General features: G+C 40.1%; 2 protein-coding genes across 2 annotated transcripts in view; one reads left to right on the top strand and one right to left on the bottom strand.

Moving 5' to 3' along the window:
- Positions 1-8,977: 8,977 nt before the first annotated feature.
- Positions 8,978-13,440, bottom strand: ptgs2b (prostaglandin-endoperoxide synthase 2b). Its single transcript, XM_047375365.1, has 10 exons — positions 13,280-13,440; positions 12,990-13,112; positions 12,748-12,891; positions 12,482-12,625; positions 12,031-12,212; positions 11,851-11,934; positions 11,513-11,759; positions 10,938-11,224; positions 10,701-10,848; positions 8,978-10,184 (listed from the first exon to the last, which is right to left on the bottom strand). Exons 1-10 carry the CDS (start codon positions 13,338-13,340, stop codon positions 9,772-9,774), a joined length of 1,833 nt encoding a protein of 610 aa, XP_047231321.1. The 5' UTR covers positions 13,341-13,440; the 3' UTR covers positions 8,978-9,771.
- Positions 13,441-14,767: 1,327 nt separating this feature from the next.
- Positions 14,768-20,861, top strand: part of pla2g4ab (phospholipase A2, group IVAb (cytosolic, calcium-dependent)) — a 42,904-nt gene continuing 36,810 nt past the window's right edge. The window contains exon 1 of the mRNA XM_047375444.1: positions 14,768-15,048. The gene's annotated coding sequence lies outside the window, so the exon portion shown is untranslated. The remainder of the gene's footprint in view (positions 15,049-20,861) is intronic.

Below are 20,861 nucleotides of genomic sequence, written 5' to 3'. Positions count from 1 at the left end.
TGGTGACGATAATGGCCTCTCGAATTTGCTGTGACATGCAACTGATTCAGGAAATCGATCGCTGGTTAACACGTGATTTGAAAGATAAAGGGCAGCAAAATGTTGCTGATTCCCCCGTCACATTTTGTTGTCTTGGGAATGTATTGCATGTGTATTATCAATCTATTTCAGCGTCTTTGTTGTGATGGAACCAGGACAAAGAAGAGAGTATTGGAACGCATAGAAAAATGTTTATCCCAACTTGTATAACTTGCTGTTGCTTTTCTGGCTCCCCTACTTCATCTGTGCCCTGTTAAAAATTATTTATACCAGCAAAGTGTTCCCTGGTGGTCTAGTGGTTAGGATTTGGTGCTCTCATTGCTGCTTCCTGGGTTTCAATTCCTGGTTAGGGAATATAGCTTTCCAGTTCCACCTTGGAAAAGAGATGTTTAATCTTGGTGAAGCTTCACCTGGTTAAATGGAAGTAATTGTTATAAATATGGTAACACAATCACATTCACACCAAAACCCTTTCCACTGTTTGTTTCAACTTGTTTCGACTCCAGCCATTGTATCCTAAAGAAATATTAAGATCATACTGAGACCATAATCCGAATTTGTTCATTGGCTCCACAAACACGGTTCATTTATTTAGTCATTTTAAAGTTTCACACAGCAAACTCATGTCATTACATTCACTCGGCCTGTTTTACATGTATTGCCTACTTGACGGCACAGTAGAGCAAATAAAGTACCGTGATGCTTCATCTAATGAGTCGAGCAATGCAATGGAAAGTTTCAGCGCTTCACAAGGCTTCATCTCAACATCAAGGTGGAAAACATTTCTTGCAATTGTCACAGAGAGCCTGAGGAACCAAACCAGTACCTCGAGTATGGTAGCTTTAAACTGGTGGATCTGATAAATAAGTAAGTTAACTACTGGTGAATACTGGATAAGGAACAGTCGGTTGATTAATAAACAAGCTGCAGCTGTGGAAGAAGCAGTAAATTAATCCAAACAAAGAATAAAATATAAATACAAAGCTAAATTACAAAAACATAAGAAAGGATTTACAAAACTGATTGTTTTAATCATAAGAGCCCTAAATATCCATCTCAGATTGTACAAGACTCAGATAGCAGGTTAAATGTTAAAGTTCATGACAGGACGATTAAAAAAATGTGTACATTCACAGAGTATTTAAAACGATTGTCTGGAGAAAACGGCTTTTATGAAAGAAATATAACAGCATGACTTAGGTTAAATTTGAATGAACTGTTGGAACAGATTTAAGAAAAATGTCCTTTAGAGAAAAGTAACCCACAGTAAAGATGTTTGGTCATAACTCACAGCACCATGCTTGAAGAAAACCAAACACAGGATATCATCACAAACACCTCATGCCAACTGTCAAGCATGGTGGTGGAAGGGTGATGATGTGGGCTTGATTTGAACCCACATGATCTGGACATCTTGCAGTCAACTGTGAACTTTTAAACTCTTTTTAAACTGGAGGTCATCTGTGTTAAAGTTGAACCTTGGCTCCAAATTGAGTCATGCAAGCAATGAAGCAATTTTTAAAAGGAAATGCAGGTTAAAATTCCTTCACAATGATAATAGACATTGATAGACATACAGAAAACGACTAACCTATTGTTGCTAAAGGTGACTGTTAGCTATTTAGTAACATTAAAACAATTATTGACAGTTATGGAAATGTTATGTGTTGACTCAAGCCTCTGTCTTGTACTAACACACAGCAAACAAATTGGCAAAGAACCAATTTTAAATTTATATTTTAGATCCTACCCACATCTTTTGGATAGAGCTGGCTTGACACCTTTTCTTTTATCATCCACTTTCCAATCATCCCTAGGTATTTTAGCAGGAACCACATAATTTTCTAGCATGCTCAGGTAGAAGGAGTGGACATTAAATTTGTAAGTCAACAAATAAAATAAAAGCCCCTAAGGCCTAAGAACCAATCACACACTCCCAGAAAGTCCTGGTGAACTAATGATCAAGAGCACTTTAAAGTCTGTCTCATTGAAAGAAAAACCATGCATACATTAGAGGTATTTAAACCTTTAAAAGTTCATCTATATATTGTTTATAGAGCCAGAAAATAGCCCATTAAGGTGAGTTTGGTGTGAGAAGTGATGTTGAAATAGAATGTGTTGCTCATTAGTTTGGTAATATCTAGGTGTACCTGAACTGTAGTCTTCAAGTGAAACATGCTGTAGAGCAAACTATGTTTCAACAGGAAGTCCCTCACGTCAAGAGTCACTGAGTGATGAAGTTTAGACATTGGAATGAGGATAAGAAACCTAATCGTCTAAGGATTTTTATTGTCGGGAATAGGAACAAAAGGATGTGTAAACATTAATAAATTGATAATTAAACTTTAGATCTTTTCCTCCTTGGTACACAATACCTTGTTGATGGAGGGAAATCCATTTTCTGGCTCCTTACCTCCTGCCCACTTTAACATTACTGATTTTTCCTACACTTCCTGAAGGTACAATTTCTTGTTTGAGATTTTTTGTGTGAAAAAGTCATGTCAATGAAGTTCTTTTTTTCCAATAAAAGGTTCTTCTTGCACATCACATCTGTACCTGTATGTTCAAGCTCTCGTAGATCTCTTTCGTTTTTTAATTAGTCTTCTCTAGATGAGAGACATGACTGTGCATTCCCACGTCTAAAAATCACCTTATATGTTTATGGGTAAACTTACTGCTACCTACAAAGTTTTGTCAATAACCATGGTTACATTTTATGTATATTAGCTGGCCAAACCCAGTAAAAGGTTACAAAAATGTGTTGTTAGTTTGCACTTAGCCTTGAATTCCACCTCATCTACTGCAGGTGATTTTCCAGTCATCAAGACCTACACTATTGGTTGACAAACATGTTCTTAGCTGGAATGTGTCAGCTCCAAAGTGAAACCTCCATCATTAAGAAAGAGTGATGTGGGGAAGTTCCCTGAGGAGCTGTTATTGTTAAACCTCATACCTAAACTGAAGATAAAACTCATCCCAGTCACATGATCAGTTTGGTTTGCAGTGGAAAACAGTTTTTCCCCTGCATAAACCACTGTATTTACAGGGAAGTCTAAAACAGTCTATGAAGGTCCACATTTTCTAACTAATGTCAGGCATATAACTGAGGTCAAGTCCCACAATAATGTTGCTTTATTTCTTAGATTTTTGTGGTTATTTTTGAAGTTTTTAGCGGGGGTGTGAGTTTGATGTGTCTAGTGTTTGAGAGCAGGTTTGTAGTCCTCAATTGTCCTTTCACTTTGCATTTTACATTTTCTAGTAAATGGTTCTAATTGAAGATGAAACAGAAATGAAATTGAAAAAAGTACATTACCAGTGTTAGAGAAAATCTACAAAATTTTATCTGACTGAAGTTGAAAAGAAATATACAGTGAGGGAAGAAACTACAGGTCCTTCTCAAAATATTAGCATATTGTGATAAAGTTCATTATTTTCCATAATGTCATGATGAAAATTTAACATTCATATATTTTAGATTCATTGCACACTAACTGAAATATTTCAGGTCTTTTATTGTCTTAATACGGATGATTGTGGCATACAGCTCATGAAAACCCAAAATTCCTATCTCACAAAATTAGCATATCATTAAAAGGGTCTCTAAACGAGCTATGAACCTAATCATCTGAATCAACAAGTTAACTCTAAACACCTGCAAAAGATTCCTGAGGCCTTTAAAACTCCCAGCCTGGTTCATCACTCAAAACCCCAATCATGGGTAAGACTGCCGACCTGACTGCTGTCCAGAAGGCCACTATTGACACCCTCAAGCAAGAGGGTAAGACACAGAAAGAAATTTCTGAACGAATAGGCTGTTCCCAGAGTGCTGTATCAAGACACCTCAGTGGGAAGTCTGTGGGAAGGAAAAAGTGTGGCAGAAAACGCTGCACAACGAGAAGAGGTGACCGGACCCTGAGGAAGATTGTGGAGAAGGACCAATTCCAGACCTTGGGGGACCTGCAGAAGCAGTGGACTGAGTCTGGAGTAGAAACATCCAGAGCCACCGTGCACAGGCGTGTGCAGGAAATGGGCTACAGGTGCCGCATTCCCCAGGTCAAGCCACTTTTGAACCAGAAACAGCAGCAGAAGCGCCTGACCTGGGCTACAGAGAAGCAGCACTGGACTGTTGCTCAGTGGTCCAAAGTACTTTTTTTGGATGAAAGCAAATTCTGCATGTCATTCAGAAATCAAGGTACCAGAGTCTGGAGGAAGACTGGGGAGAAGGAAATGCCAAAATGCCAGAAGTCCAGTGTCAAGTACCCACAGTCAGTGATGGTCTGGGGTGCCGTGTCAGCTGCTGGTGTTGGTCCACTGTGTTTTATCAAGGGCAGGGTCAATGCAGCTAGCTATCAGGAGATTTTGGAGCACTTCATGCTTCCATCTGCTGAAAAGCTTTATGGAGATGAAGATTTCATTTTTCAGCACGACCTGGTACCTTCTCACAGTGTCAAAACCACTGGTAAATGGTTTACTGACCATGGTATCACTGTGCTCAATTGGCCTGCCAACTCTCCTGACCTGAACCCCATAGAGAATCTGTGGGATATTGTGAAGAGAACGTTGAGAGACTCAAGACCCAACACTCTGGATGAGCTAAAGGCCGCTATCGAAGCATCCTGGGCCTCCATAAGACCTCAGCAGTGCCACAGGCTGATTGCCTCCATGCCACGCCGCATTGAAGCAGTCATTTCTGCCAAAGGATTCCCGACCAAGTATTGAGTGCATAACTGTACATGATTATTTGAAGGTTGACGTTGTTTGTATTGAAAACACTTTTCTTTTATTGGTCGGATGAAATATGCTAATTTTGTGAGATAGGAATTTTGGGTTTTCATGAGCTGTATGCCAAAATCATCCGTATTAAGACAATAAAAGACCTGAAATATTTCAGTTAGTGTGCAATGAATCTAAAATATATGAATGTTAAATTTTCATCATGACATTATGGAAAATAATGAACTTTATCACAATATGCTAATATTTTGAGAAGGACCTGTATAGCCTCTACACCCTTGCTGCATAGGATTTAGTAGGGAAAGTAACAGTCAGGTGCTGTAGATCAAGTTTAACTGATTCTCAAAAGGTGTGTGTTAACACATTGACAAGCAGAAAAAACATGGCCGTAGAGAGGAAATTGTTGCTGCTTGTTAATTTGGGAAGTCAAATAAGGTAATTTCCAAACAATTATTTCACAGTGAAATTAATCATTTACAAGCACATTTATAAAATCTCCCTGTTTTACGAGGGATGGGCACCACTAGCAACACCAACAGCAAATTTATTTTCCAGGCCTCTGTTAGTATTTTAAATGTCAGTGTTCGTAGCAAAACAATTAGATATATTCTGATCCAGTATGGCTTGTCCAAAAGGGTCGCCTATGAAATCTTCTTTCATCTATATGGATGTGTCAGGCTGACTATGAACCACAGAGACCAGAATGGGCTCTTGTTGGGATCCCTTCCTCTACCAGGTAGTATTGGACTGTTTCTTTCCTTCCTCTGCCCTGTTGAGTTCTGGCCACCACAATGCGTTGATTCCTGCCCAGTGCATGGGGGTTTTCCCTTCTCTGCGCTGGGCGGTCTTACTGCTGGTGGCCCAGTCTGCTATGTAGTGTGTGGGAATGATGGTGGGTCCAGTGCCCTGTGTCTCTCCCTATGTCTTGTTGGACATAGGACCAACTACAGTGTCTGGCCTATGGTTATCCTGTGGGGATGCCTGTTGTCTGTGAGCTGCAGCTGTTGTGGTCCGCAGCTATATGCCCCGGCCTGATCTCAGGCTATGGGGGTTGTAGGGTTCCTGTCTTTCTTACCCTTCTAACAACAACAAATTCACGAACACCGTCTTCATTTAATAAAGTCAGCAATGCCAATATGATACCATCGTATGATATCCTTTTTGTTAACCAAAATTGCTTTGTTTACAATCAGCCTCTTCATATGATGTATCTGAAATGCAGAGACAGGAACCATAAAAAAGAGATACTGTAATAGGACTTTAGGTGTGTGCTGATACTAATACTTGCACATGTAAATAAAATGTGGGCCAGAATTCCTCCACAATAATCCATTGTCTGTAAAATGGGGACAGGAGACAAATACTTCAAGTTATTGATGTTTAAGGTGGTTCTATAAGCTACTGAATTATGGGTTCCATACCTATTTTTTACCATGACTGTATTGACGTTAATCAAGGTTTTAATATGGTCATGGTGTTCATCATGTCACATGAATGCTTACCTACACAAAATAACCAACACCAGTAAAATTTTCTGGTGTCATTCTTTTGAACAGATGGTTACACTTCTATGTTACTGTAAATGTTGTTAAATATACTTTTATTTGAATTTTTCAAGAATTTTAACTCATTACTGATGTTTTTATGATTTGATCATGGTATATCTTGAACTGGATTAAGATTTGAAGGATTTATAGTAAAATTAACCTTATTCACAGTGATTCTATACCACATTTTCTTTGTCCAGTAGCACCATTTTCCAGATGACCTACACTACATCACTTGTAGGGTGTCACGTAACTCTGGTCCTAGTTACAGTCTCCACTGTAGTCCTGGCCCCCTAGCAGTCAAAAGGACAAAAAAGCATGCTGAGCTGTCCTGATCTTCTCCTGAACCAGGGCCCACGTTCTGTTCATGCTCATTAGATCCACACAAAGCAAGATGCCTTCCCCTTGCTCGACCTCATTGAGCAGGATCTAAGAAGGCCACACACTGACGTACAACCAAATAATAATAGTCACGGTCTGGCATCCGACAGTGAGGAAATAACAATCAACTAATAATGCGCCCACACAATCAGGTCGTTTTCACGCTGTGATAGGCCAAGTTCCTTCAACAGGATATCCCGAGCCATGTGATGGAGAAGCAACTGTTTATGAGGATGAGCTGAGATGACAACTGATGCACATGACTTAATTAATACAATGCTCTCAGTTCTGTGAGTGGGTGTTTTTCATTTGGATAGTGGAAGTTTGTGAGCGCCTGCTTCATTTGTGAGAAATGTGATGAAAAACTTTCTATTGAGGTTAGAGACGATGATGCCTGGCCCTGGCGATCTGACTCATCCCCACCATGCTGCCAGTCACGTCAGCGTTACTGCTGCCATGTTTGCTTTGGACAGGGTCCCCTAGAAACTTTATCCCCTACTCACTCCCTGCATCTCTTTCAGCTCATCAAGCAGAAGCTGGGCTTACTGTATGCTTCTGAAATGGGGGAAATTTCTCACACATCAAACACAGTTAAGCAGTGTTTTTTCCAGACCTTTTTCCCAGAAAAGTAGACAACTGGAAAGCATCATGGAAAATCATATGCTGCACTTTGTGCATGACCATTTCCCCAACTCCCCTTAGTTACGCACCATGCAGGAATTATCTTTCAATATAAGTGTACTGTATCATCAAAACTGAAGAGTTTATGAAAAGTGTTTTATAGACCAGTGAACCATTGACAAATAAAGCATAAGCAAAGAGAAATACTCTGGAGCCATTTAATCTGATTCGTCTAGCTGCTTATCTGTGCTGCCTTGGCATAAATCTCAATGTGTCTGACAAGTATCTACATGTTTTATCTGTGCTGTTGAGATGTGAAAGCTCTTGGAGCTGCACAAAAATGTGAGTGTAGGCTGAACAGAATACTCAGTGACATCAAAACAATGATCTTTTAAAGTTTTACTTATTTGAGCAGAATAACGCAATAAGTAGAAAGCTGAAGAGGTGTAACATTTGCGAATAAAAAGCTCAGTCAGATAGGACACTGGCCTTGGTGGGAGACTGTACTCGCCTTGTTTTGTGCCATTAAAGTTATACAACTCAGATTAATTATCGCTTGGTTGTTCCATTTTTCATTTGCACTTTCGGAATCGCAGATAGTGTGTTTATACAGAGAGTGGTTGACAACTTCACTTCTTGTAAAGTATAAATGTCAGAGACAGTTTCTGACCTTACTGAATACTTACTGACATAAAACCACGACCCAGTCTTTCTTCCTCTTGTTGCAAAATGAATTCTCATAATAATCTGGCTACTGAAATTGAACTCAGCTTGATGATTTGAAACATATCAAATACAAGCGAAAACAAAATAAGTCCATTAGGTGGTATATACATTATTTAAAGACACTGTGTTTTGAATAGTCATTGTAAGAACTGCTCAACAAGTATCAGAATCATATCAACAGAATTTAATACTATAATGAATGTATACCTTGTACAGTTATGACGTTAGACAGAGCCCCCTTTCTATTCTTCAAAATGGAAAATACATGAGAACATGCCATAGAAAGAAAGGTTTGTGTTGATGATCATAAATGTGCTTAAACTGCACATTTATACAGCCGGTGCAATAATTAAAAAGTTTAAAGAACTGCATTTGTGACAATCAAGGCTGGCAAGGACTGAAGTTTATCTTGGCAAAATGAGGAGAATAGGGAAGTAAATGAAATCTGACTAAACAGTTTACTTTAAAGGTTTTTGACCTATATCTACCTGGTGTAGCAGTAATTTTGAAAGGAAGTACCGTTATCTAGAGCAGGGGTTCCCAAACTTTTCAACTTATGACCCCTAAAATAACAGTGCCAGAGACTGGCAACCCCCTAATTATACATATAATTTGTACACTCGTTATTTATTTATAAAATGTAGAGTGAAATAATTCTATGTATTTCTTAATGAAGTAATTTTTTTAAACATTTGATTATTTAATTTCATCATATATAATTTATTTATTTAATGAAACATTTCATGGTACATTTATTTATTTCATGATATATTAATTATAATATATAATAAATAATAATATAGTAAATTATAATAATTTTGTCCCTTTTGCCCTCCATCACAATGAATCTGACAATCATCTTGCGACCCCCTGGGTGGTCCTGAACCCCCTTTGGGAACCCTTGATGCAAAGAATTAAGAGGCACCTCATCAAAGTTAGCACAATAGCAAAGTATGTGCTTTATCTTTATTAATTTATGGGCTAAATAATACATTTAACAACAAAGAATAGGCCTAAAAAATGAAAGAACAGGAGAATTTAAAATGTGCTTTACATTTGAATTAGACAGAAAGGAAGCAGGGAAATGTAATCCAAAATAACAAAAGACAATTTTCTTTCTGAAAAAAGGGCCAATCCTGTCAGCTTTTATTAAATTGAAACAAGAAATGATCTCATTCTGCACATTACCATCATATCACACAATTCATCTTAGACAACAATTCACTCAAGATGCAGTTTAGATCTAGATACTGATATTCAAAGTTTTCTTTTTAAGAAAAAAAAAACCTGTACACCAGTATAAAAAACAGGAATGCACATTGCTGTATACTAAATCAGACCTAAGTCATTGTGAGCGTCACCAGTATACTGTAGCAGTGTTGCTTTGCAAATCTTCCAGTTGTAGGCCTACATGTGCAAACATAAATGGAAATACAGGAATCTTTCTAAGGAAGCAATAGGAATGTAATGAATTTGAATTCTGTAGCTGACAGTCTAAAACTTCAAGTATTATGTTACAATGTATCTGTTCATCAAAATAATAACTTATTTGGTAATTTAATAAATTAACAAACCAGCAGAGACAGTCACAAACATACATACACATACAACATCTCATAAAATCAAACCTTTAAAAGAAATCTATAAATATAACAGAGGAATAAATACAAAAATAAATTAATAAATAAATAATAAATACAATCTTTTCATTTAAACGCAGTATTTAGAGCTCAGAAGTCCTTTCTTTAAGAATGACTGTGGGATTTATGTTGCTGCCCCGCGAGTGCGATGTGCTCGAGTTGATGGTCATAGATCCGGTCTCTTTGACGTCGGGTACATTAAAGGATGCCACTGGACAGGGACCTCGTACGTTGTTGCAGACTAGCCTCTGTAGGGAGGCTGTGTTGATAATGTCGAACCCGGCTTTGCCTCCAAAGGTGCTGGGCTTCCAGTACTCTGGGGAGCAAATGGGATTCCCCATCAGGCCTTTCAGGGAGAAGGGAGCCCCCATCTCCACCATTGTCTCCCCAAAGATGCCGTTCTGCCGGGGCTTCTCCACCAGGAGGCCCGGGTAGAGCTCCACGGCGTCGACGTCACCGTACAGCTCCTCCAGAATGGCGGCCATTTCTTTGTCTCCTATAGAGAAAAAGATGAACAGTTTCAGCTTGTGGTTCAATATGGCTGGTCTCACTTCTCTGTTTTGAAGAGTTCTTAACTTTACACTCTGATCTTCATTTTTTCTCCTCAGAAGCTTTCAAAATCTAACCTTTCCCTTAAATGACACACTTCTTGGTGTAGTTTTCCAATCTCTCTCTGAGGCTGCAGGTCTCTCTTGTAAATTTATATCTTTGCTCTTTGTAATGACAGTCTGCTTACATTATGCCAGGATGAAATGCACATCTGGCTCTTACAGAAGTGGAAATAAATATCAAACCTGTAAGTGCAAAAGCATGTACTTAATAACTAAGTGCTGCCAGGAGCTGTGTTTAGTAGCTTTTGGGCATGCTTTTCAAACTTGTTGACAATTAAACAATGCAGCAGTAGTCTAGCATTACGTTGCATAGTCAATAATAATCTCTCGGCTAATCCTTTTGCGTCATGTGCTCCACCTGCACATATTAGGCTTTGTTAGTGGTGTTGAAATTGTCTCACCTGTCATGTCTTCAAATGAGGTGTAGGGCTGCATGGAGAATCTCTTCCTGTAGGCATTGAGGGATTGGTAACGCATTTGTCTGCTGTTCTCAATGGACTTGATGGCGACATACAAGATGGGTCCTGGGACATTGCGACCACCAGCAACCTGTAAATGGGGAATACAAATTTTAAAGTCATGAAGCTTTGAAGCTATGTGATTGGTACAATTTCTGCAGATGCGCTAAGAATCCTTACCCGTCCTGCAATCTGCTTGGTAAATGAATCCACCAGGCCCCCGATGCCGTGCTCAGTCATCACAGAGGTGTTGAAGACAAACTCTTTGTAGCTGTAATCCCTCTCCTCGATGTGGAAACTGTCAGGCATCAGCGGGTGCCAGTGGTACAGGGTGTTGAACTCGGATGCGATGCGGTTTTGGTACTGGAAGCGCTGGTTGAAGAGCAGCTCTGGGTCAAATTTGAGTTTGAAGTGATATCCACTCAGGTGCTGCACATAGTCCTCGATCACAATCTTGATGGTCTCGCCTACAGGAACAAATGGATTAATTAAATATTTAGTCAAATATAGGCTTCATTTTACTACTTCTTAACTTGTGTTCTGAAAAACATTTCCTCTTTCTGTAGCAAAAAGGAAACTACTGTTTAATTACTGCAAATCCTGGTCACGCTACTCTCACTGTGATCAATGGCTCCATTCCAAAAACTAAAAGCACAACTTCCTCTACTCTGGAAATATAATCAGTCATTTCATATTTGTGGTGGTGTTACAGGAAACATGTTTAAACTCTCTTCGCAGAAGTCAGAATTTCTCACCAATAAGAATGAGCCGAGTCGTCTGGAAGAGTCTTTCGTCATCCCAGTCGGGATGAACTTCCTTCAAAACGTCGCACACTCGATTGTGTTCACGGAGCCAGATGGTGGCGTACATCATGAGGCCAGGTACCAGGCCAAACGCCTCGTGGCCAACAGCAAAGCGCTGAGAGTCTGCGACGTGTGGCGGGTAGTGCATTTCGACACCAACATCCTTAACCAATGGGGGGTACACCTCACCATTTAGCGTCTGCAGAGTTACACAAGAAGGAGGAACTGTGAGACACAGATGTGGATTCGAGGTCTTTATCTACATGAAGGATGGCTTTCTCAGTGCTGACCTGATATTTAAGCTTGCCATCCTTAAAAAGCCTGAGCTTGTGTTGTTTCTCCAGGTTGTCACCATAAATGTGTCCGAGATCCACCTAAAAAATTTAAAAGCATTTTTAGGTCACAAGTTATTTTTACTTACTAGAAGTCTTGCCTTTTAAATCAGTTTTATATGACATTAGACTACTCACCCCATGGCCTTTAGCCACTGTAAAAGCAGGTCCGTTCTTCATATCAGACTTGAAGAACTGGTGTGTGAAGTGCTGCGCGAAAAACGCAAACATCAAGCTGGTACCTTGTGGGTCTGGAATAAACCGTCTCCTTACCAAGAGCTTCTCAGCCAAAACCTTAACATCAGGTAGCTCCTTTTTACCTGGAAACAGGAAGAGAAACATGAGCTTAAAACACAGTAGCAAGTCAGTTTGTGTCTATGATATAATTTCAGGGCAAAGACTGGAATAATTTTTGGCATGCTGGGACAGGTTTGGGCCTGCTTGCTTAAGACTATTTCCACTCACTCCAGAAGAAAAACAAAAGATCTTATTATGATTTTTCACTGATGTAATAGGAACAGGATAATCCTGTGCTTTAAATAGGAAACTAAGAAAACTGGTTCTACTCGGACGCAAAACTTGCACTCACCAACTACTCCCATAGGGGTTGGGCAGTCCTCCGGAACAGGAGGAAGAGCACGAGTATAGTAAGACAGGTTGGAATAGGCTTCCCAGCTTTTATATCCATAATCCGCATTATAAGTGGGAGGACTGTCGATCATATGGGATCGAGCTGGAATGATGAAAAAAAACTGTTATTCAGATATTTTCTGTTGTTGTTTTTGGTATAAACCCTTTAAGTTTTGCTACATAAGTTGCTTAATAATTTCCTGCCTGAGCATTAAAGGGACTTACAAGTGAGCACGTATTTCATGATGGCATCTCTGAGAAATGAAATGTTGTTGATGATGTTCCAGAAACCCTTGAAGTGGGTCAGGATGTAGTGGACCGTGTTGGGCGTGGGCTTCAGGGAAATCTTTATCCAGGTGAGAAATTCAGCTACAAATGACAAAAATGAGAAAGATGAGTCAACATGTTAACAGAAGCTAAATTGCAACAATTTCCAATTAAATTTGGTTTTCTCTTAATATACTTACGCGTTGTGCAGTTTTGTCCATAATATCCAGTGCGTGTGCAGTCACAGTCATAGTTATCTGATCCCATTGCGGTGCAGACACCCCTGTTCTGGCATGGCTCTGAGCAGCAGGGGTTCCCTACAACTGACACATTTAGTCAAAAATCAGTATGCGAGAAAGCATTTTCAACATTTCATTGACATTATTCAGACACTGACACGACAGTCAGACGTTATCTAAAAAAGTGTATTTTCAGTTACACATAACTAACAGAAAATTGCGCGAATTTAATTTTAAAGTGATTTTCTTACCTCCTTTGCAGAAAGAAAAGCAAACTGCCAGCAGGAAAACTGCAACCGTAAGTCTGTTCATGCTATAAAAGCTCTGTCCAATCTTTGTGTTATGTATTCCTTTTTCTTAAAGTCCTAGTTTCTCCTGTCCTCCTCTGCGAGTAGCAGTAGCAAGTGTGAAGTCCCAGACCCGAAGCGTCCGTTTATATCCGACGTTTTCGCAGTTCCCGCCCACAAAAAAAGTACTGCAGCATAAAATAAACTTTTTCTAATCCAACATCCGGCCGTTACATTAGGATGATGGTGGTATTATCATAATACCACCATCTACTACTACTACTACCACTATTAGTGGTAGTAGTAGTAGTATTAGTATAAAAATACTGGACTATTTAAGATGTTACTATCATAGACCACTGAAATTGAGTGAAAGAGATGCACTGTGTTTGACATTATTATTATTATTATTATTGTTATACGTAGTTTTATGTTATTATCGCTAATCGCTGAAGATAAATCCGGAAGACGCAAAACATAGGTTGACATTGAGAAGGTTTGAAGGTTTTTTTTTTTAATTAAATGATCAATAAATTAATAAAAATAAATAAATAGTATTTGTTCTTTTAATTATCGTTATTATTTTCCTGTTCTTTGAAATCATATGGCATATACTGCTATGTAGATGTATACGTGTATAATGTAATCATGTATGTAGTGTAAGTGTGTATGTGTATGTATGTATATACATATATATAAAATGTACATGTGTGTATGTATAAGGAGAGTAGATGTTTATATATATATATATATATATATATATATACTGCTGAGTCTTACGGATCGAAAATGGTAGGCATAAATAGACCTTGGCTTCGGCCTATTCCTTTTATGGTAAATTGTCGGTTTATAAAATATACAATAGTTTTTTATTTTGTTTTGTTTTCTGTAATACAAATCAAAAATCCGATTTCTTGTTGCTGGTGGATTATATGGACGGTCACGCCGAATGAGACCCATTCAAACAATGTTTTAGATGTTTTAGCCTTGAAGTTAATCAGAAGAGGAACGTCCAACCAAAGTGGTTCTACTCAGGAGGACCTAAACCTCATGCTTCGACTTAAATGCAGTTCATTTGCCTACTATTTATATCAGTAATTACATTATTTATCTGCATGCATTACGTATAAATGGCAAGATAATTGCTTCTCAAGCAAACGTAAAGGGACCATACTTTATTGTTGAATAAATCGATGTTCTTGTTAGACGAATAAAATGAAAATATGATGTAACTGTAATACTTATAAATATTACATGGAAAATATTAAACCCCATTGAAGAAAAAAGTTGAGTAAGAATGAGCAACTCGTTGATCCAGACGGCAGCGTATAAAATAGACAAATATTATAACTTGTCGTCATTGCTGTGTCATAACTTCCGTCATTTTTTAAAAGGGAAAAAAGTGGCCTCTTGTGGAGGAAGTACGCGCTAGAGCGCACTTGGAAAGGTTCACTGGGGGGGAGTTACCACCACTTTCCTGCTGAGTCAATTTTTAAACATACTCTGGGATTTCCACGACTTTTTTTTCTTTGACAAATTAGCTTTTTCCTGTAGTTCCTGTAGTTTACTCATTCAACTTATTTTTATCTGTTGCATTAGTTTGTTGTAGTTAACCGTTCCCGACTACCGGGTGCAGAGAAGCGCCTCCTCCATCTTCATTCCTGCAGTACGATATTCTCGCTCAACATGACACGTTTAAATGGATGTATTAGTTGAAACGCTAACTTGTTCAGGTACGTTTCTGTTTCTTCTTTATTTGCACACGATGTCGCGTCTTTTGTGACCGAGAATCTCGACTACCTTCTACTGAAGCTGGGTTTGAAGGGTTAATGCAGTGTCTTCGTGGACGTTCACCCAGAATAAGGAAGCTGAAAATATATTATTTACCCACTTTAAAGTGCATTTTAAAAGTTCAATTGATAAATGTCCGTTTTAACACCTAAATTTGTCAGATCATTGTAAATATAACTTGTTGCTGGAGGAGACAGAGAAAACCACTAAATAAGTAGATTATATCAGTGAGCTTGAATTTTAATGTGTAGCTCTTACTGTCATCTGTATTCTTTTGCATTATCAAAGACAATGCTTTAAAAATGACGAAAAGTTAATAGCCACAACATTGTCAGTCCGTTTCAGAAGAATCAGGCTAAACCAGTTGATGGTGTCGAAGGGCGGTTTTTAGAGTCGCTTGTGAAACACTGCAAGGTTTTCTCACTGTAGTAGTCCTGAGAAGAGACAAGAGACAAGAGAAAGCATCCTGTTAATAAAAAAGTTTAATTGCTGCAGCTGTTTTGCATCATGGCAGCTTGCTGTACGTTATGAAAATGTTATTGCTGCGGGGGCCGCCCGCATGAGCTCATTGTGTGCTGGAGAGCCATGGCAGCCAGCGCTGAGAGCTGGCACCTTCACAATTTGAAGAGCCTTTGTTGCAAAGTACGTGACGGCTGCAGTGGACACACAGACCCATCTACGTGCTCTCTGTCCCCCTGATGAGGACACGCTTTGATGAGCAGAAATGACTAAATGAACTGCAGCTGCTATATCACCAAGGCCATGCATATCCCTGCACCATTCAGGCAAATTTCTGAAGAGTGAAATCATTTATGCGGCTAAAAATAATCACCTCTTTTGCAAATACACACCCAGCTTTACATTTTATTCCTGGGTATTTTACTGCAACCTATTTGTATAGTCCTATTATGGACATCAAAGAAACAGAGCCTTGCAAAAGTATTCATACCCATTGACTTCACCTTAAAACCACAAACTTTAATGTATTTATTGGGTTTTAATGTGATATATAGAACGTAGTGCATAATTGGGAAACGGTTGTCCCAATTATTAACTAATAAAGTGAGGAAATGTACATACATTTCTTTTCAGCCTCCTTTCTTCTGGTAGCCCTAAATAAAGTCATGTGCAATCAACTGTCATCATAAGTGACCCTAATTAGCAGAGTCCTCAAAGAGGGATCTTTAACCTCAGTCCTCGAGGGGCAATGTCCTGCAACCTTTAGTAGTGTCTCTGCTTTAACACACCTGAGTCAAATAATCAGGCCATTAGCAGGACTCTGTAGAACTTGACTGCGTACTGAGGGGGTAATTCAGCCATTTGATTCAGGTGTGTTGGACCAGGGACACATGTTAAAGTAGCAGGACTGGAGTTTCAAGACCCCTGCCTTAGAGCTATTTTAGAGAACTTTAGTGGACAAACAGCATCACAAAGATCAAGTACCACAGCAGACAGGTCAGGGGTAATAACAAACAATCCCAGGCTTTGAATGGGAAATTCTGTTCAATTTATAATTCAGTACTGACAGGCTTATGGCACAATTGCATAAGGAGCTGCAGAGATCCATAGCTCAGGTAGGGAAATATTTTGACTGGACAACTAAAAGTCATGCACTCCATGAATCTGCCCTTTATTAAAGAGTGGCAGGATGAAAGACAACATGTGTTGTGAATTGGCGCTATATAAATAAAATGAATTGAAACTGTTAATGACCCAAAGAGAGCTGGAACCACTGTTTCCAAGGTTACTGTGGGTAATACACTAAGACGTGTAGATGCTGATGGCTGTGGGCAGGAAGGATCTCCTGTAGTGCTCGGTCTTACAGCAGATCTGAAGAAGCCTCTGACTGAAGACACTCTGTTGTTGTAGGACAGTCTCATGAAGAGGATGCTCGGGGTTCTCCATAATATTCTTCATTTTATGAAGAATCCGTCTTTCCACAATGATCTCCAGAGGAGTCCCCAGAACAGAGCCAGCCTTTTTTATCAGCTTGTTGAGCTCTTTTAAGTCCCTGGCTCTGATGCTGCTTCCCCAGCAGATGATGGCAGAAGAGATCATACTCTCCACAACAGACTTATAGAAGATATGCAGCATCTTGCTGCAAACACCAAAGGACCTAAGCTTCCTCAAGAAGTACAGTCTGCTCTGTCCCTTCTTGTAGACGGCTTCACAGTTGCATCTCCACTCTAGTCTGTTGTCCAGGTGAACACCGAGGTATTTATACTCCTCCACCACCTCCACTTCTTCTCCCATGATAGAAATAGTTTTTGTCTCATTCCTGTTTCTCTTAAAATCTACAATAATCTCCTTCGTTTTAGTCACGTTCAAAATGAGATGACTGTTTCCACACCATGCCACAAAGTGGTCCACCACCTTCCTGTATTCAGCTTCTTGTCCATCTCTGATCCACCCCATGACTGCAGAATCATCCAAGTATTTCTGCAGATGACAGGAGTCTGTATTGTACTGGAAGTCTGAGGTGTACAGAGTGAAGAGGAATGGTGAGAGTACAGTCCCCTGTGGTGCTCCTGTGCTGCTGACTACCTGGTTAGACACACAACCCTTCAGTCTCACAAACTGTGGTCTGTTGGTCAGGTAGTCTTTGATCCAGGAGATTGTTGAGGCCTCCACCTGAGTCTTCTGGAGTTTCTGACAAAGCAAATCAGGTTGGATTGTATTAAATGCTCTGGAGAAATAAAAGAACATGATCCTCACAGTGCTGCTGGCTTTGTCCAGATGACAGTGGGTTTGTTGTAGCAGGTGTATGATGGCATCTTCAACTCCAACTCCACAGCGATAAGCAAACTGAAGGTGGTCCTGATGGTTTACTGTTTGCTGACTCAGGTGGGCCAACAGGAGTCTCTCTAGGACCTTCATGATGTGGGATGTCAGGGCAACAAGTCTATAGTCATTGAGGACTGATGGGTGAGTTTTCTTTGGTACCAGAACAAGACAAGAGGTCTTCCACAACACCGCAACCGTCTTCTGGGCCAGGCTAAGGTTGAAGAGGTGCTGCAGAATCCCACAGAGCTGCTCTGCACAGTCCTTCAGGACTCTAGCGCTGACATGATCTGGACCTGCAGCCTTATTCCGATTCAGTCTCTCCAGTTGCATCTTCACTTGACTTCTTGAGACACACAGGTGGAAGGGGGAAGCAAAGGAAGCATCAGCATCTTCTGATATGGTTGAGGGCAAACATGTAGAAGCAGAAGGGTCCATGGCTGAGGTGGAAGATAAAAAATGTGAGGTGTTACTGGACAGCTGTGGGTCCTGTGGGCCAAAGGAAGGTGGAATGTCTGTTTGGCTGTGAGCAGGAGAGGAGGATGCTGAGCTTGTTTCTGAACTGACCCTATTGAAGAATGTGTTCATTTAATTGGCTCTGTCCAGACCTCCATCGGTCTGATCATCCTTCTGCTTGAAGCCTGTGATCTTCTTCATCCCTGTCCACACATCTCTGATATTGTTTTGCTGGAGCTTGGTCTCCAGCTTCTTCTTGTATACATCCTTGCTGTCTCTTATCTTGACTTTAAGTTGCTTCTGTATACTCCTCAATAATTCTCTGTCTCCCTCTCTGAAGGCTCTTTTTTTCTTGTTAAGCAGGTCCTTCAGATCACTGGTGATCCAAGGTTTGTTATTGGGGAAGCATCTCACGGTTCTGGTGGGGATGGTGTTATCCACACAGAAGTTTATATAGTCGGTTACACACTCAGTCATGGCATTGATGTCCTCTCCATGTGGCTGGCACAGTGCGTCCCAGTCTGTAGCCTCAAAGCAACCTTGCAGAGCTTCTTCAGCTTCCTGTGACCATTTTCTCAAAGTCCTCTTTATTACAGGTTGCCTCTGAACAAGGGGCGTATATTTCGAGCAGAGAAAAACAAGATTGTGATCTGATTTGCCTAGAGGAGGTCTTGCTATAGAGATGTATGAGTCCTTGACATTTGCATAAAACAAATCCAATGTTTTGTTTTCTCTGGTAGAGCAGCTGACAAACTGTTGAAATGTTGGAAGTGTAGCAGAGAGTGAAGCATGGTTAAAATCACCAGAAATTGCCACAACAGCATTGGGATTTTGTGTCTGTAGCTTAGCAACAACTGAGCTGATGGCATCACACGCAGTGTCGGCAACAGTGGAAGGTGAAACGTAAACTGTTGCCAAAATAACACTGGTGAACTCTCTGGGTAAATCATATGGACGAAAATTTACTGCCAACAGTTCAATATCTTGGCTGCAGAGATGACACTTCACAGTAACATGTCCTGGATTACACCATCTGTTGTTCACAAGTACTGCCACCTCCTGTCCACCTCCTTTACATTTGCCGCTTCTCTTTAAAGCTCTGTGCTCGTATGGTTAAAAAGCCCGGCAGAGAGACGCTGGAGTCGGGATATGATCCTGCAGCCATGTCTCAGTAAAACACATAATACTGCATGCCCATGTGATGGAAATTCTTGCAGTAAGCATTCTAAAGTGTATGACCTTTGGGTTACCTCACTCCTCTGAGCATCTGTGTTAGGGGAGGAAGCTGTAAAAGCCATTATCAGAAGTTTAATGGTTAAAACCCACAGTTAGGATGATATGTTGGGAAGGACAGATGGGTTCCTAGATAACTTTGTCACCTCTGAACCCGAGAAGGGTCTGGGGTTGTAAAACACAGACTCTTTGAAGTTGAGATAACACTGTCATGTTCTGGTATAAATACTGTGTGTAAATGTTGAACCTCTCTGCTCTGCTTTACTGACTAACCTCAGTGACAGAGTCATTCAAACGCTGAATGCCTTTGAATAAAACTTAAAAAGACAAAGTCCGGATTTTCTCTTGTTATGAGTCAACTTCTACCCACTTTGTTAAGAAAATTCCACAACACCCGGTACTCTGGCTGGGTCCTTTGTAGGGCTTGGAGTTCATCCAACTTGTTTCCCAACAATCTCACATTGCCCATCATAATCGACGGAAGAGATGGTTTGAACTTCCTCCTTCTCTCCCTTCTCTTAGCTCCTGCTCTGCATCCACGGCAGTTGTTAGAACTTTAGCCTGTCATCAGGAAGGTCCTGGGTTCAAATCCCAGGTTGGGTTCTTTCTGCTTGAAGTTTGCATCATCTCTTTATGCATGCATGCGATCCCTCCAGAAACATAACAGAAAATACATCCGATACCCCATTATGACAATGTGAAAGAAGTTTGGTTGAGATTGTTGCAATTTGCACATTTGTAGTATTCACAGCCTTTACTTAATGCTTTGTTGATCCAACTTTTACAGCGTCAAGTGTTTTTGAACATGATGCCACAAGCTTAGCACACCTATCTTTAGGCAGTTTCGCCCGTTCTTCTTGGCAGTACATCCCAAGCTCCATCACGTTGGATGGGAGATGTCTGTGCACATCCCTTTTCAGATCTCTCCAGAGATGTTCAATCAGATTCAAATCTGGACTCTGGCTTGGCCTCTCCAGGACATTCACAGAATGGGGCCATTCCTTTAAGAACCTGGCTTGGACCAGGTTTTCACCCAGGATGTCTCTGTACATTTCTGCATTCATCTTTCCTTCTATCATGACTAGTCTGCCAGTTCCTGCTGCTGAAAAACATCCACATAGCATGACGCTCATGCCACCACCAAGCTTCACTATAGGGCTGGTATTGGCCTGGTACCTGGTTACCTCCAGACATGACACCTGGCATTCACACCAAGGAGTTCAATCTTTGTCTCATCAGACAAAGATTGGGTCATATTTAACCTTTGATGTAAAACAAAGTTTAC

This window comes from Girardinichthys multiradiatus, chromosome 9, assembly GCF_021462225.1.
Source record: "Girardinichthys multiradiatus isolate DD_20200921_A chromosome 9, DD_fGirMul_XY1, whole genome shotgun sequence".
NCBI classification, from domain to species: domain Eukaryota; kingdom Metazoa; phylum Chordata; class Actinopteri; order Cyprinodontiformes; family Goodeidae; genus Girardinichthys; species Girardinichthys multiradiatus.
This window is presented reverse-complemented; position numbering and strand designations above follow the sequence as displayed.

Coding starts and splice junctions, on each gene's coding strand:
- ptgs2b (XM_047375365.1), bottom strand. CDS start 13,340: ATGAACAGACTTACGGTTGCAGTTTTCCTGCTGGCAGTTTGCTTTTCT. Junction 12,892..12,989: donor TGGACAAAACTGCACAACGC/GTAAGTATATTA, acceptor TGTCATTTGTAG/CTGAATTTCTCACCTGGATA. Junction 12,213..12,481: donor AACCCCTATGGGAGTAGTTG/GTGAGTGCAAGT, acceptor TCCTGTTTCCAG/GTAAAAAGGAGCTACCTGAT.